General features: G+C 43.7%; 1 protein-coding gene across 3 annotated transcripts in view; it reads right to left on the minus strand.

Annotated features, from left to right (window-relative positions):
- Positions 1-15,603, minus strand: part of POT1 (protection of telomeres 1) — a 175,132-nt gene that overhangs the window by 37,662 nt on the left and 121,867 nt on the right. For all 3 annotated transcript variants that reach the window (XM_075345082.1, XM_075345081.1, XM_075345083.1), the window contains 2 exons: positions 4,830-4,962; positions 4,575-4,663 (listed from right to left, as the gene is read on the minus strand). In XM_075345082.1, the coding sequence (XP_075201197.1) occupies positions 4,575-4,663; positions 4,830-4,962 (222 nt within the window). The remainder of the gene's footprint in view (positions 1-4,574; positions 4,664-4,829; positions 4,963-15,603) is intronic.

The following is a 15,603-nucleotide window of genomic DNA, read 5'->3' on the forward strand; positions in this document are numbered from 1 at the left end:
TTAGTGGAAAAAGTTCTGCAAGATTACAAACTCAAAAAAAAACAGGTTCTTGCCATTGTAACGGACAATGCTTCAAACATGATAAGTACAATTAAACTGATGAATGAGAGTAATGCACAACAGCTAGAAGAAAATTTAGGATTCAGTATGTGTGAGATAGAAGGCCATAGTGCTGTTCATGTAACTAAGGAACAAACAGATATTACAACAGAAGAACAGCAAAATGATACTTTAGAATTAGATGATCTTGTTGAAGTTGCTTCAAAACACTTTCATATTCATCACATGCGCTGTGTTGTGCACACACTGTAGCTGGCAATAAAAGATAGTCTGCAAGAGGGACATGCTGGAAATCTGATTGCAAAAGTGAGGAAATTGGTTATTTCCGCCAGAACCCCTAAAATTGATTCCAACTTAAAGAGACGTGCTGGGAAAGGGGCAATTGTTGATCAAGCCACTCGGTGGGGCAGCACTTATTTAATGATTGAGTGATTACTTGAACTAAAATCGTTTCTTATAGATATGGTGAACCCACAGGTAACCCTAAATAAAAGTCAATGGACACAGGTGGCTGAATTGAAGGAATTGCTTAATCGCCCATTTACCGTGACTAAAAAATTACAAGCTGAGGATGTAACTCCTGACATTTTCATAAGGGAGTGGAATAACTTGCTATTTTGCCTGTCCCAAAAGAGGTTTAATCGCAGATGGCATTTCTGCTTCAATGAAACGGAGAGAGACACAGCTATTGGAAAACAAAATTCTTCTGGCAGCTGTTTATGTGGACCCAAGTCATCGTATACTGCTTGATGATCAACAGCTTACTAAAGGAAAAGAAGCGCTGACTGAGGTAGCAGTTAGGATGGGTGGCCTACAGGACTGCCAGGGGCAAGAGAACTTAGGTCCTGACAGTGCTACTGCTGCCATATCTTCATCCTCATCAGATGAGGAGTTTAACTTTGACAAGTATTTGGATGACATGGAGCAGGCAAAGCGTTGCTGCAAGGAAAAAGATTTTACTCCGTCTCCTATAGCAGCAGACTGACCATATTTCAGCAACATTTTTCAGTTGCTCTCAAAGAAATAGAGATGTTGCCCATGTGGTTACGGCTTTGCCTCCAACTCAAGTTAGTGTAGAGAGGTTGTTCTCTAGCCTTAAAATTATTAGGTCCGATTTGTGGTCATCTATGAAGGAGGATCTGATGGAGGCAATTCTATTTCTTAGAACAAATTCATAGACTGCCCAAATGTTATTTAGTATGATTTTGTTGAAAACTGTTTTTTGACACCTACATAGTTTATTACATAGTGTATATATATATTTATATATATACACACACATATATATACACACTATGTAATAAACTATGTAAGTGGCAAAAAACAGTTTTCAACAAAAACATACTAAATTACATTTAGTATATTGCTAATATTTAAGTGAGATATCTATTGTAGTACAATGTGAACATCAGACATTTAATCATTTTTATGATACAACAATCAAGATATTTAGATAGAACATAAAATATATTCATTGGAATACAACTTTAGAACACAAAAAACTGTAATAAGTTGTAAATATGTAATGCGATATGTAATATACAGTATATATATTTATACACACAAGATATACAGTATATGTAATCTGTATTACATATTTACAATTTATTACAGTTTTTTGTGTTCTAAAGTTGTATTCCAATAAATATATTTTATGTTCTATCCAAATATCTTGATTATTGTATCATAAAAATGATTAAATGTCTGATGTTCCCATTGCACTACAATAAATTTTTCACTTAAATATAAGCAATATATGTGGGAGTCGGAGTCGGTGCAAGGGAAATTGACAAGTCGGAGTCGAAGGTTTGGCTTACCGACTCCACAGCCCTGCAAGCATGTCTCCAAACCTAAGCCCAACTGAGCAACTGTGGGGCATCCTCAAACATAAGGGGGAAAAGCACAAGGTCTCTAACATCCAACAGCTCTGCAAAGTTGTCATGGAGGAGTGGAAAAGGATTAAGTGGCTCCTGTGAAGCTCTAGTGAACTCCATGCCCAAGAGAAGGCAGTGCTTGAAAATAACGGTGGCCACAAAAAAATATTGACACTTAGGCTACGTGCCCACGTTGCGTTCTGTCCCTGCAGAAATTTCTGCAGCAATTTGAACAGCACATGTGCGCTTCAAATCGCTGCAGAAACACTGCGTACTGAAAAGCCATTTCATGTGCTGTGGATGCAGCCTCTCCCATAGACAGAGCGGGACCTGCATCCAAAGCGCACGAAAGAAGTGACATGTTGCTTTTTAGAACGCAGCGATTTAGCAGCATGCAAATCGCTGGGTTCGAAAACGCAACGTGCGCATGGATAATGCACGATCTTCATAGATTGTGCAGGGGACGCAGGACGCATGCAATTACGCTGCGGTGCAGAACGCAGCGTAACTGCATGCAATATGCACACGTGGGCACAGAGCCTTAGGGAACAATTTGGCCATTTTGTTGTAAGCGGTTTTTGCATGGCTGTGTGTTGAGTGATTCCAAATTTACAGTTATATACAGATGTAATCACCTTTGTGATACACTGTATATTTATCCACATATACACGCACAAAATTCTATACATATACACACACAGTCCCAAGACGTGGACACTTCCCCTTTAATTAGCTAACTTCTGCACATCACCCTGCACTCCATATCAGTTTTGCCTGATATAATGGCTGGCTACGTTTGCGCAGCTCAATTAATATTCCTGATGTTATTACCGGGCCATCACTGTATTTATGGTGTCAGTCCTCCCCCATCATATTTAAGCTCCCTCTTCAATATTCTGATGTGTTACTGTCACAAGTGGTGCTTTGTGCAAGTATGCCTTCATTAATTCAGACATCCAAGTTCCATGGGCACCTGGATTCAGCAGGTGTCTGACAAAAGAGCTCTAGAGTTAGACTGGTTCAATGGCCATGAAATAAGCTCTAAATATGGAAAGGACAGATAAGGCATAAAAGGTGTAAAATATCAAAGAGCATTAGTTGTAGACCAGAATCTTTTAAAACTTTTATTGGTCAGAAAGTGAACAACTGAGAGATGCATTTAGTAGAAGTGAATATGTAATGAGAGTGCCAGCGACATCCAGCTAAAGCCGTGTTTTATGCATTATTAAATGGCTTCTCTGGGATTTAACAAACAACCTTGGTAGAATTGAGGACAGGATGTACAGTGTGTAACGAGTGTGGTACAGTCCCTAAAAGCAGATATTGGGGACCTTGACTGCAGGCGGTGCTGCGTGAGTACTTACATGGCATCAGGATAGATGATGCAGATTGGAATAAGTAAACCTAGTGGATGCGGCCCCTAAAAGCTATATTTTTTTCCTCACACAGAGATATGATTGTTATTTGCTTGGGTCACAAGTTTATTTAGTCAGTAAATTATAAGTTTATGGTTGGCTATGCAGTAGAAAGTAATAAAGTAATAATACACTGAATTTTTATCCCCTGTAAGATCACAGCTGGACAGGTCCTAGACAGGCGGTGTCACAGAGGTGGCAGAACTCGGTGATGCAGGATCCAGCCCATATAGGTCCCTCGCGGGCAGGGACCTCTATCCTCCTGTACCTGTCTGTGGCTTGTATTGTTTATGATTATTGTACTTGTCCCTATTATGTACACCCCTTTCACATGTAAAGCGCCAAGGAATTGATGGCGCTATAATAATAAATAATAATAATAATAATATAGTTCTGATATAGTTTGGATTCAGGTTTTAGGAACAGCCAAAGAGCTGAGTGTGACTGGCTATTCCCTTAGGCTGCTATCACACTGCGTATTGTCCCCTGTTCAGTGGTCCCCTCGGGACTTAAGTCCGAGTCCCAGGCAAAACTGTATTTAGCTGTATGCGCCGATGGGGCCATTGACTATAATTGCGCAGAGAGTAACCGTGTGCTCTGTCATGCATAAATTTAGGATATATATGCCTATTGGAGGCGGCCACCCAGACATAGTCTACTACGTCCTGATATCTGCCTCCAGTAGGCATACACTCCCTAAAATGGTGCTTGACAGAGCATACGGTGACTCTCTGCACAATTATAGTCAATGGCCCCGTCGGTGCATACAGACCAATCCAGTTTTAGAAGGGGCTCAGTCGTAAACCCCGAAGGAACCACTGAACTGGGCACAAAACACAGTGCAAAAGCGGCCTTACTATAGTTCCAAGATTTGGAAGGGGCTATAAAAGGCAGGTTACCTGCTTCATTTAGTGCTGGGAGTGGAGATGGAAACACCCCTGGTGTATGGATCAGCTCTGGAAGTGGCTGATGAAGCCTGTAAAGCCTGTGTTCCGATACATGGACTGTTTTCTTTATTTTTTTCCTTTGTGCCATGACAAAGCTTTTTTCTGTTATGTCGGAGAGATTTATGGACTAAAATAATTCTCTCTAATTTATGACCAAGAGACTTTGTGCCTGTGCCTTCCTGAAGCCGCTGACACGGAGTAGAATCCATACACCACATTTTCAGACTTTTTTCTCATCATGCATCAAAATCAAAAGGTGAAAACATTTTTTTTTTTACCTTTGGCTATTTCTTTAGCATCCCATCCTCCTTCCAGCGATAGAAATTTTAGCTCATCTAATGGCCGAATGTTAGAACACGTGATGCACCTATAAAAGTAAAAAGATGAACTGGACAAATGGCAAAGTAGCATTATATCTCATTTTTTTCCTTTAAACCATTAGTAATAAACTAAGTGCAAAGTCCTGACTTCTACAATAGAAATAAATACCCAAAAAGTAGCTTGCATCATGTCGCCCATCAAGATCAACATACCCATAAAGCCACTTGTTGCCTTGAATAAGAAATGGAGCGGAGAGGTCTACTTCCAAGTGCTCTTCTTTTGATTTCACAAGTATTATAGTGTTAAACTTACTTGACAGCATACAGAGCTCCTTGAAGGATCCACCTAGAATAAGCACAACAATAGTCTGTATGAAAATGCCAGATGTCTAAGGTTGCTAAAGAGAACCTGTCACTGTCTGCCTTTTTCTTCCAATTTTAGCCACAGCAGTCACAAATATGTAATCGATCCTGTCAATTTGAGGAGGTTCTGTCCAGACTATTAAGACACTGATGTCAGTGCACTAAAGAAAATAACACTTGATGAAAATGTTTACATTGAAGAGAGGAGCTTGGCTGTGTCTTAAATGGGAGGTCCACTACTGGACAACTGCAGCTTAATCAACTCAGGACCCTAATTAAATTAAACAGTGGATACTCACCTCCTGCAGTTGTGTCTTCCAGCTATAAAAGCTCCGCTGTTCCCGCGTGACGTGACTTGTGCAGGTTGTAGCCAGTAATCAACTGCTCATCAGCTACAGAATATATTATTCCATCAGAACGGACATCCAACCAGACGTAATATTGATGAGCTGCAGCCAAAGAGCCATCACTCACTGAGTATAGCCTACACATGACACAAGTCACGTCACAAGTAGTGATGGGCGGACCCGAACTGTAAAAGTACCCATGCACCGACCCCGGGCCCAGAGTTCTCAGGGAACTACAAGTAACTATGCAGATCTGGCAACTCGGGTAATAAAAAAAAAAATAAAAATAAAAGAATAAAAGGAAAAAAAGGGAAAAGCAGGCGTGTTATACTTACCAGTCTCCTGCATGGCTGTAACACTACTTCGAGCCATTCAATATCCTTTAAGCATGTGCACTGCTTTCCTCGCCCATCAGCAGTCCCGGCGTTTGTGTTTTTGCAGTCACACCACGTCCCCCACCTTGTGTGAAAGCGTGTCTGACTACTTGCAATCACACATGCTATGTATGTATATTGGTGTAAAAATAAATAAAAATAAAAAATTGGTGCAGGTTCCCCCAGGTTATGATACCCAGCACAGATAAAGCCTACACCTACAGGCTGCAGCCCCCAACTGTGCGCTTATCGTGGCTGTGTATGAAAATAAGAGGAACCGCATGTGGCTTTTTTAAAAATAAATAAATAATTTAAAAACGGCATGCGGTCCCGACCGATTTTGATACCAAAGCCATGATAAAGCAGACAACTGGGGGGTGGTATTCTCAGGCTAAGGAGGCCCATGGTTATTGCCCCTTCCCCCAGCCTAACAAAAAAAAAAAAAAAAAGCAGCCTGCAGCTGTGCAGGATTGTTGCATCCATTAGATTCAACAATCCCGGGACTTTACCCGAATCCCCCAATTTCACTGGTGCAGTGACAACCGGGGTAATAAGGGATTAATGACAGGTCACGGATGACACTAAGCCCTAGATTAGTAATGGGAGGCTTCTATGAGACTCCGCCATTACTAATCTGTAAGTGAAAAGAAATGAAACACAAAAACACAGTAAAAAAATAATTTAATTGAAATAGAATACAAAAATAAAACACCCCCTTTCTCCCCTTTATTAACACGCAAAACACCCAGTTCCGACGTAATCCACACGAGGTCCCTCGACAATTCCAGCTCTGTTAAACGCTGAAGGTACAGTGTGCGGGCACACGACATGTCCATACGCTGTGGCCTTCAACCAGAGAATGACAGAGCGGCAACAATAAGTGGTGATGTCACTCTGTTTATTTGTTCTGATGGTCCTCCACCTGTGACCGCAGGTAAACGGACCTCATGTGACTTCACTAAACTGAGTGACCTCACCTCAGATGAGGTCACTAAGTTAACAGACCCAGCAGAAAACTTTTTTTGCCAAGAAATGCAGATTTGGTGCTGAAATTTATACACCCTATTTCTGCACCAAACCTGCATCTTCTGGCAAAAAAAACCAAAAAAAAAACCACATCAAAATCACATCAATGTGGTTTTGATGTGATTTTTTTGACAGGAGATGAAGATTTGGTGCAGCAATATAATATATTTTTTTTGTATTTTATTTCAAAATAATGGATTTTTTCGGAGTTTGTCTTTTCACTTACAGATCAGTAATGGGGTGGGGGGGTCTCAGACTCTCTCCATTACTAATATAGGGCTTAGTGGCAAGTGTGAGCTGTCATTAACCCCTTACTACCTTGATTGCCACCTCAAAAGGGCAACTGGGATGAGCCGGGTATAGTTCTAATGGATGCAACTATTGCAACTGGATGCAGTTATGAGTGGCTGCTTTTTTTAGGGGGGGGGACAATAACTATGGGTCTCCCAGCCATAGAAGTGCTGCCCTCAGCTGCTTGCTTTATGATGGCTAGGTATCAAAACCGGGGGGGGGGGGGGGGGAGAAGGAATCACCCACTGGTTTTTAAAATTATTTATTTAAATAATTAAAAAGAAAGCTGCATAGGGTCCCTCTTATTTAGATACACAGCCCTACGTAGGGACCCTACATCAATTTATTTATTTTTACACCACAATAGGGACACACACAGCATCTGTAATTGCAAGCAGTCAGACACACTATCACACAGGGTGGGGGCGTGGTGTCACTGCAACTGTAGCGCTCTGTGCCTGGTTGCCACACATAATAACTACATGTATATTTCCATCTGTATAACATGTATTGTTAGCCTTAATGAGAATTTGGTTATCTCTGCTGCTCACCACAAAACACACATTTGCACACACTCCCTTACTGGGGTTATTCTCTTTAGCTAAAAACCAACTCTTGAGGAAGAGCCCTAAAAAGGAAAACGGGGAGGAGCTGAGCTCTGAGGTACATTGCAGTTAGCTGGTGTATGAGGTGAGTGAGGAGTGTACTGAGGAGAGGTCCTGTCATGTTGTGATTTCAAAGACCTCTGGAGGGGCCAGCTACACTTGTCAGGGTATCAGTCCCTAGGTCACCGGTGCAGTCAAGGTGAGTGACAAAACTGCAGCCTTTTTACAAGGAGCAGTTACATTCCTGGGAGCTCAGTGGCACGTGTGAGTCTGGAAGCTTCTAGAAGAAAGAGTCCATCAGTCCAGATTGTTCTTGTCTTGGGAATCCCAGGTTACCAAGATACCTACTCCCAGGTAGGGAAATAGTGGCGGAGGACAAGTACACCATCACCATACAGCAGAGGAACCAACTCTCATCAGGGCAGGAAGTACCCCCATCATTGGATGCTGTGTTATCACCCTGCAGAGGTTCAGTAAAAGGCAAGTAAACTCCCTGTCCTGTCTCTGGATGATTATTCTCTGCTGCACCATCCCTACCTCAACACATCCCCTAGGACCAAGCCCTTGCTAGGGGGAACAAGAGGACAACCTTCTGGCACTGCGCATCACCACCTGACTCCTGGGGCCCACCAGCAGTGCTTGGCCATACCACAGCCGAACATACCAACTGGCGTCACAAACTCTTCATTTTATTTTCTTACTCCCCTTTTTCAATATTATTTTTAATCCCCATTACAAAAAGCCTGTCGCTTGCACCCGGTTTGGCCACATCACCGCTTGGAGCCACCATCGTGTCATTAGCGGTCTCCAGGGTGGCAGACAACCAATCACAGATGCCAGAACTGCTCATGGGCAGGGGAAGCAGTGCATATGCATGAGGTTAATTAGCAGCCCCGGAAGTAATGTTACAGCTGTGCGAGAGACTGGTAAGTATAACGTGCTTGCTCTATTACCCCTATCCCTTCTACCTCCATTTTAAAGCGTCAGATTCGGGTTGCTATAGACTTATATGGGGATCGGCGTCCGAACAAATATTCGAGATCAATTCCGGAACTTTTTTTTTTTCTTTTTTAAATCCCCGTTGGACCCACCAATCCTAAGTATCTGGGGGTCTGCCCTTCAATAGTCATGCAGGAACAGCGGAGCTGTCATAGCTGGAAAGACTGCAGGAGGTGAGTATCCACTATGTTTATTTTAAATTAGGGTCTTGAGAAGATTAATAACACTAGAAGTCCCAGGAATTTCGAGCTCCATAGGGTTTCAATGGTAGAAATGTCAAATGACCCCTCTCTGGGACTTCTAGTGTTCTGGTACAGTTGTCCAGTAGTGGACAGCCCCTTTTGAAAGGTGACAGGTTCTCAAAAAAAAAAAAAAAAATATAATATTATTATAGGTCTATCTATATTGTATCTATGAGAAATATAACCCTTGAGATGACTCGTGTATCATAGAAAAAGATTTGCTTATGGCAGTGCTGAAAAAAATATTGAATCATTTTTACACGTACAGCTTCTCTACAAGTACAGTAAGTTTTCTAACATAGGAATTAAAGATGGCTGTATTACATGCTAAACAGTTAAAATTTATGGCTATACAGTAGTTATCTGCACTGCATTTCACAATATAAAACTATATATTACGAGATAAATCTTACCGCTGTTGAGACTGGTGTACTTACTATGAAAAATACATATCAGAATATTATTTTAAAAAGTAATTACTTTAAACTTTTTAATTTAAATTATTGATCAGACTTTGCAAAGGTCTGAATCTTGGAATGTACCTCATCTGTCTCCCATTCTCACACCACTTCCTCATCTCGCCCCCTATCTGTCGGTGTCCCCCAAGGCTCAGTTCTTTGACCCCTGCTGTTCTCCATCTACACCTTCGGCCTGGGACAGCTCATAGAGTCACACGACTTTCAGTATCATCTCTATGCCGATGACACACAGATCTACCTCTCTGGACCTGACATTACCTCTCTACTAACCAAAATCCCACAATGTCTGTCTGCTATTTCATCCTTCTTCTCTGCGCGATTCCTAAAACTTAACATGGACAAAACAGAGTTCATTGTCTTTCCCCCTCCTCACTCATCTCCTCCAACAAGCCTTTCCATCAAACTTGATGGTTGCTCACTCTCCCCAGTCTCACAAGCTCGTTGCCTTGGAGTAACCCTCGACTCTGCTCTATCCTTCAAGCCACACATCCAAGCCCTCTTCACCTCATGCAGACTACAACTCAAAAATATCTCCCGGATCCGTGCTTTCCTTAACCAAGAATCAGCAAAAACATTAGTGCATGCCCTCATCATCTCCCGCCTCGACTACTGCAACCTCCTGCTCTCTGGCCTCCCTTCCAACACTCTTGCACCCCTCCAATCTATCCTAAACTCTGCGGCCCGCCTAATCCACCTCTCCCCTCGCTACTCCCGAGACTTCGCCACTCTGCCAATCCCTTCACTGGTTTCCCATCACCCAACGACTCCAGTTCAAAACATTAACAATGACATACAAAGCCATGCACAACCTGTCTCCCCCCTACATCTGTGACCTAGTCTCCCGGTACCTACCTGCACGCAACCTCAGATCCTCACAAGATCTCCTTCTCTGCTCCTCTCTTATCTCCTCTTCCCACAATCGCGTACAAGATTTCTCCCGTGCATCCGCCATACTCTGGAATGCTCTACCTCAGCACATCAGACTCTCACCTACCGTGGAAAGCTTCAAGAGGAACCTCAAGACCCACCTCTTCCACCAAGCCTACAACCTAAAATAGCCCTCAGTCCAGTAGACCACTGCGCAACCAACTCTGTCCTCACCTATTGTACCATCACCCATTCCCTGTAGACTGTGAGCCCTCGCGGGCAGGGTCTTCTCTCCTCCTATACCAGTCTGTTTTGTACTGTTAATGATTGTTGTACGTATACCCTCTTTCACTTGTAAAGCGCCATGGAATAAATGGCGCTATAATAATAATAAATAATAATAATCTGTCTCCATAATGGAGGGGCTGGTGTTTATGCACTATGAGTAGCTGTTTTAAACTACAGATGTAGCAAACATTATCGGAAACCAATGTGGGTTTTCTGTTCCCTCTCGCACCCCCCCCCCCCACCCCATCACATGCTCTGACAGGAAGCATGTATGTAAGTAGTGTCTGAGCATGGGAAAGGAGAGCAAGAAGCTCACACTAATATAGATAATTGATACACCACCAGTTCAAAACAGCTACTCCATATGAATGAACAAGGCAGTTAAAACAGCCCTTTCAGGATGGCGTTTCAGAGGTAAGATGATAGAGTATAGTACAATGATTCCTGACTTTGCAAACACTGATCAATAATTAAATAAAAAAAATCTATATAGTTAACTTACTCTAAAAGCTCATTTTCCATTTACCTAGCCTGATTGACAGCAACTTAGTATCCCTTGTGCTGTGGATATCTCACACTTCTCAGTCCAGGCTGTAATGGCCAGGTAGGCAGTGAGCAGACATTGAGCTTGGGCTTATGAGTGCTCTCATTTTTGATGGTCTCCTAAAATGCTGATTTTAATATCAAGAATATGCAACCATTATTACATGTAAGTACACCAGTCTCACCAGGTCTAGGTATTAATGGATGAAGTTTGTATTGTGAAATTCTGTGACAGATCAGCTTTGAATCTTGTGCTAATATCCCAGTCAGTCATTCATATGCACACTTCCCTGATGACTGAGCCTCTCTGCTTTCTATACAAGCACTCCCAGAAAATAATTTATATGCCTGAAATCCATTTAAATCTGGATGTAATATAGTGTAAGTGCATTAATTGACCAGTTTCCAACGTTTGACCACTCATCTCAACATTTCTATCCTGACTCGCTGGCTAACACTAGGGTTTGTGTGAACCATAGTTCTCGTTTACAATGCAAGCGTATGGAGCCTCTTTGTGACGCTCCAAAGAATTACAATATAAAAGCCATGTCCGGCTCACACAAAACCTAGTGTGATAGCAGTAAAGTAAGTGACCTAGAAGATGGCAAGTGGCATGTATATTATCGCACTTCTACCACATACACATTTAGACAAGTTTAAGGAACACAACATTTCATGGGAGAGCTTCACTACGCTTTAGAATAGGATTTTATAGGTTAGTCAAAAAATTGTATCACAACCCCTTAACGACCGTGGGCCGTAACATTATGTCCTAACCTATATAGTTGTAATCACCTGCGGCTTCTGCAGGCAGCTGCCGGTGAGCTGCGCACGTCACCTGATTTGAACAGCTGACATGTGTGCCTCGCAGGCATGAGTGGATCCACATTCCATCCGCACCTGTTAACCCCCTAAATCGAGATGTCAAAATGTGACATCGCAATTTAAAATACCCGCCGCGGTAAATCTACACTTACCAGGCTCCATTAGTGGCGCCGTGATCACTGTAAGCCTATGGTTGCCATGGTAGCACAGAGTCATGTGATGACTCCTGTAGCTATCATGACTCGCTTCCTGTTTCAGCCAGCCGAATGCTAATTGTAACAAGAGATGAATATTTCTGGTGATCACAGCTGTGTAGCTGTGATCAACAGAAATTAATGAGCTGCTGATACTTATAGTCTCTTAGGGGGACTAGTAAAATAAAAAAAAGTAAAATAAAAAAAGTTTTAAAAAAACCCTAAAATTCCCTAAAACGTTCAAATCCCCCCCCATTCGCCCCATTGAGAATTAGAGTTAAAAATAGAAAAATACACACACATTTGGTATCGCCGCTTTCAGAAATCCCCGATCTATCAAAATATACAATCAATTAATCTGATTGGTAAACTGCGTAGAGGCAAAAAAATCCAAATGACAAAATTAAGTTGTTTGGTCACCACAACTTTTGCGCAAAATGCAATAACAGTCGATCAACACGTAGCATCTGCGCAAAAATACTACTATTAAAAATGTCAGCTTGAGACGCAAAAAAATAAGCCATCACTGAGCAATAAATTCTGAAAAATGAGAACACTACAGGTTGCGGAAAATGGTGCAAAAAGTGCGCCACTTTTTTGGGACAAATTTCTGATTTTTTTTTAGCCCCTTAGGCTGCTTTCCCACTACGTTATTTTAACATCCGTCATGTACGTTTTTTTAACGCAAAAACGGATCCAGTGCAAATGCGTTTTCATTTCATTGCATTTGCAATGGACTCGCGTCAACATGCGTTCACCTGCGTTTGCGTGCGTTATAGTGAGGATCCAGCGAGTTGCAGTTTTTTAACATTTTTCAAAAACGCTACTTGTTGCGTTTTTGAGCTGCGTCCAAATACTGAAAATTGCTGGATCCTGACTAAACAGCACGCAAACGCATGTGAACGCTGGCATGCTGATAGACAGGATCCTGCTTGCTCTACTGAGCATGCCCAGAAACCAGCCTCGGGTGATCAGTCTCTCTCTCCGCCTCCCTCTCTGCCTCTCTCACCCGCCTGAGAGCTGCAGACACTCGTAACCAAGATAAAATATCGGGTAACCAAGGAAAGCGCTTCTCTTAGTTACCCGATGTTTACGTTGGTTACGTGTGCAGGGAGCAGGGAGCTCCCTAGCACATGCACATACGGATGCTCGTAATCAACGTAAATATCGGGTATCCAAGCAAGTTACCTGATGTTTACCTTGGTTACGAGCCTCTGCAGCTGTTAGAAGCCGGCTCCCAGTATATCACGTTCAGTTCCACTGACTCCCGATCACATGACTCCAATGCCCGCCTATAAACTTAAAGTAACAGGATCCTGCAAAAAACGGATTTTTGTGTACTCACCGTAAAATCGTTTTCTCTTAGACATCATTGGGGGACACAGGACCATGGGTGTTATGCTGCCTATCCATAGGAGGACACTAAGTAGATGCAAAAGCATATCTCCTCCTCTGCAGTATACACCCACTGGCCGGGCCGGGCAACCTCAGTTTTAGTACACAAGCAGTAGGAGAAAAAAACAGTAAAAACTTCTCAACAGAGGAACATGAGAAAAGAAGAGTTATAACCAAATAAGGTACTGAGAGAACCAAGGCCCAACAGGGCAACAGGGTGGGTGCTGTGTCCCCCAATGATGGCTAAGAGAAAACGATTTTACGGTGAGTACACAAAAATCCGTTTTTCTCTGATGTCTCATTGGGGGACACATGACCATGGGACGTCCTAAAGCAGTCCATGGGTGGGAAACATAAAAGAAGACAACACAACCCAAGGACTAGGAACCAGTCCCAGACAGCCTGGAGCGCCTACTGAGCGAGGTGCTCTACTGCAGTTTTCAGAATTTTCCTACCCAGATTTGCCTCAGTTGAAACCTGGGTATGGACTCTATAATGCTTTGAAAACGTATGTAGGCTAGACCAGGTCGCAGCCTTACACACCTGTTCCACTGAAGCCTGATGCCGAATGGCCCACGAAGCGGCAAGTGCTCGCGTGGAATGAGCCCGCAGCCCACTAGGAATGGGCTTGAGTTGCAAGCGGTAGACTTCCTGGATCGCAGAGCGAATCCAGCGAGCCAGAGTCGCCTTTGAAGCTGCCTGTCCCTTCTTAGGCCCCTCAGGAATGACGAACAAAGAGTCTGTTTTCCTAAAGGGGGCTGTCCTGGATATGTAATATCTGAGAGCTCTGACGAGGTCTAACGAATGCAGAGACCTTTCCACCCTATGAACCGGGTGTGGACAAATGGAAGGCAGAACAATGTCCTCGTTCAAATGAAACGGGGTAAGAACCTTTGGAAGGAAATCCGGAAGGGAGCGCAGAACCACCTTGTCCTGGTGAAAGATCAGAAAAGGCTCGCGGCAAGAGAGTGCTGCTAGCTCTGAAACCCGTCTGATGGACGTAATTGCCACCAGGAATGTTACCTTCCAGGACAGAAGAGCAAGGGAGGATTCCTTGAGGGGTTTAAAGGGAGACCTCCTCTGGAGACCATCCAGAACGAGGTTGAGGTCCCATGGTTCCAGCGGCCGTTTGTACGGGGGAACTAGACGGGAAACGCCCTGGAGGAAGGTCTTGACATGCGGTTTTTGAGCCAGGCGGCATTGGTAGAAGATTGAGAGCGCTGAGACCTGCCCTTTAAGGGAACTGAGAGCCCACCACGTTTGCAAGCCAGACTGTAGAAAGTCAAGAATTCTGGGGATGGCCAGAGGCATAGGCTGGACGTTAGTTTCCCTGCACCATGAAAGGAAGATTTTCCATGTACGGTGGTAAATGCGGGATGAAGCAGGTTTCGGGCGCCGATCATGGTGGAAATAACCGCGGGGGAGAATCCCGCTCTTGTTAATACCCAGGTCTCAATGGCCATGCAGTCAGCTTCAGGGCTCTGGAGTTCTGATGGGAAATGAGCCCTTGGGTCAGCAAGTCTGGGATGTCTGGAAGGCGCCACGGTGTGTCTGTGAGCATTTGTACTAATTCGGCGTACCAAGCGCGCCTGGGCAAGTCCGGTGCTATCAGTATCACCGGGACTCCCTCTGCCTTGATCTTCCTGACTACCCGCGGCAGCAGGGGTAGAGGGGGAAACATGTAAGGCAGGCGGAAGTGGAGCCAGGAGCAGACTAGAGCATCTGTGCCGATGGACTGCGGGTCGCGTGACCTGGCTATGAACGCGGGTACCTTTGCATTCAACCTTGAGGCCATTAGGTCCACGTCTGGTGTGCCCCAGCGAGTGCAGATGTGTAGAAACACATCTGGGTGGAGAGACCATTCTCCGGCGGCCAGGCCTTGGCAACTTAGAAAGTCTGCTGCCCAGTTCTCTACCCCCGGTATGTGTACCGCTGATATCACTGATCCCGACGATTCGGCCCAGCTGAGGATCTTGTGGGCCTCGAGATAAGCCGCTTTGCTGCAGGTGCCCCCCTGCCGATTGATATAGGCTACAGCTGTCGCATTGTCCAATTAGACTCGAATCTAACGACCCGCTAGCAGAGGGCAAAACGCTCTGAGCGCGAGGAAGATCGCGCGGAGTTCCAGGATGTTTATGGATAGGAAAGA

The sequence above is a fragment of the Anomaloglossus baeobatrachus genome, chromosome 4 (assembly GCF_048569485.1).
Source record: "Anomaloglossus baeobatrachus isolate aAnoBae1 chromosome 4, aAnoBae1.hap1, whole genome shotgun sequence".
NCBI lineage: Eukaryota > Metazoa > Chordata > Amphibia > Anura > Aromobatidae > Anomaloglossus > Anomaloglossus baeobatrachus.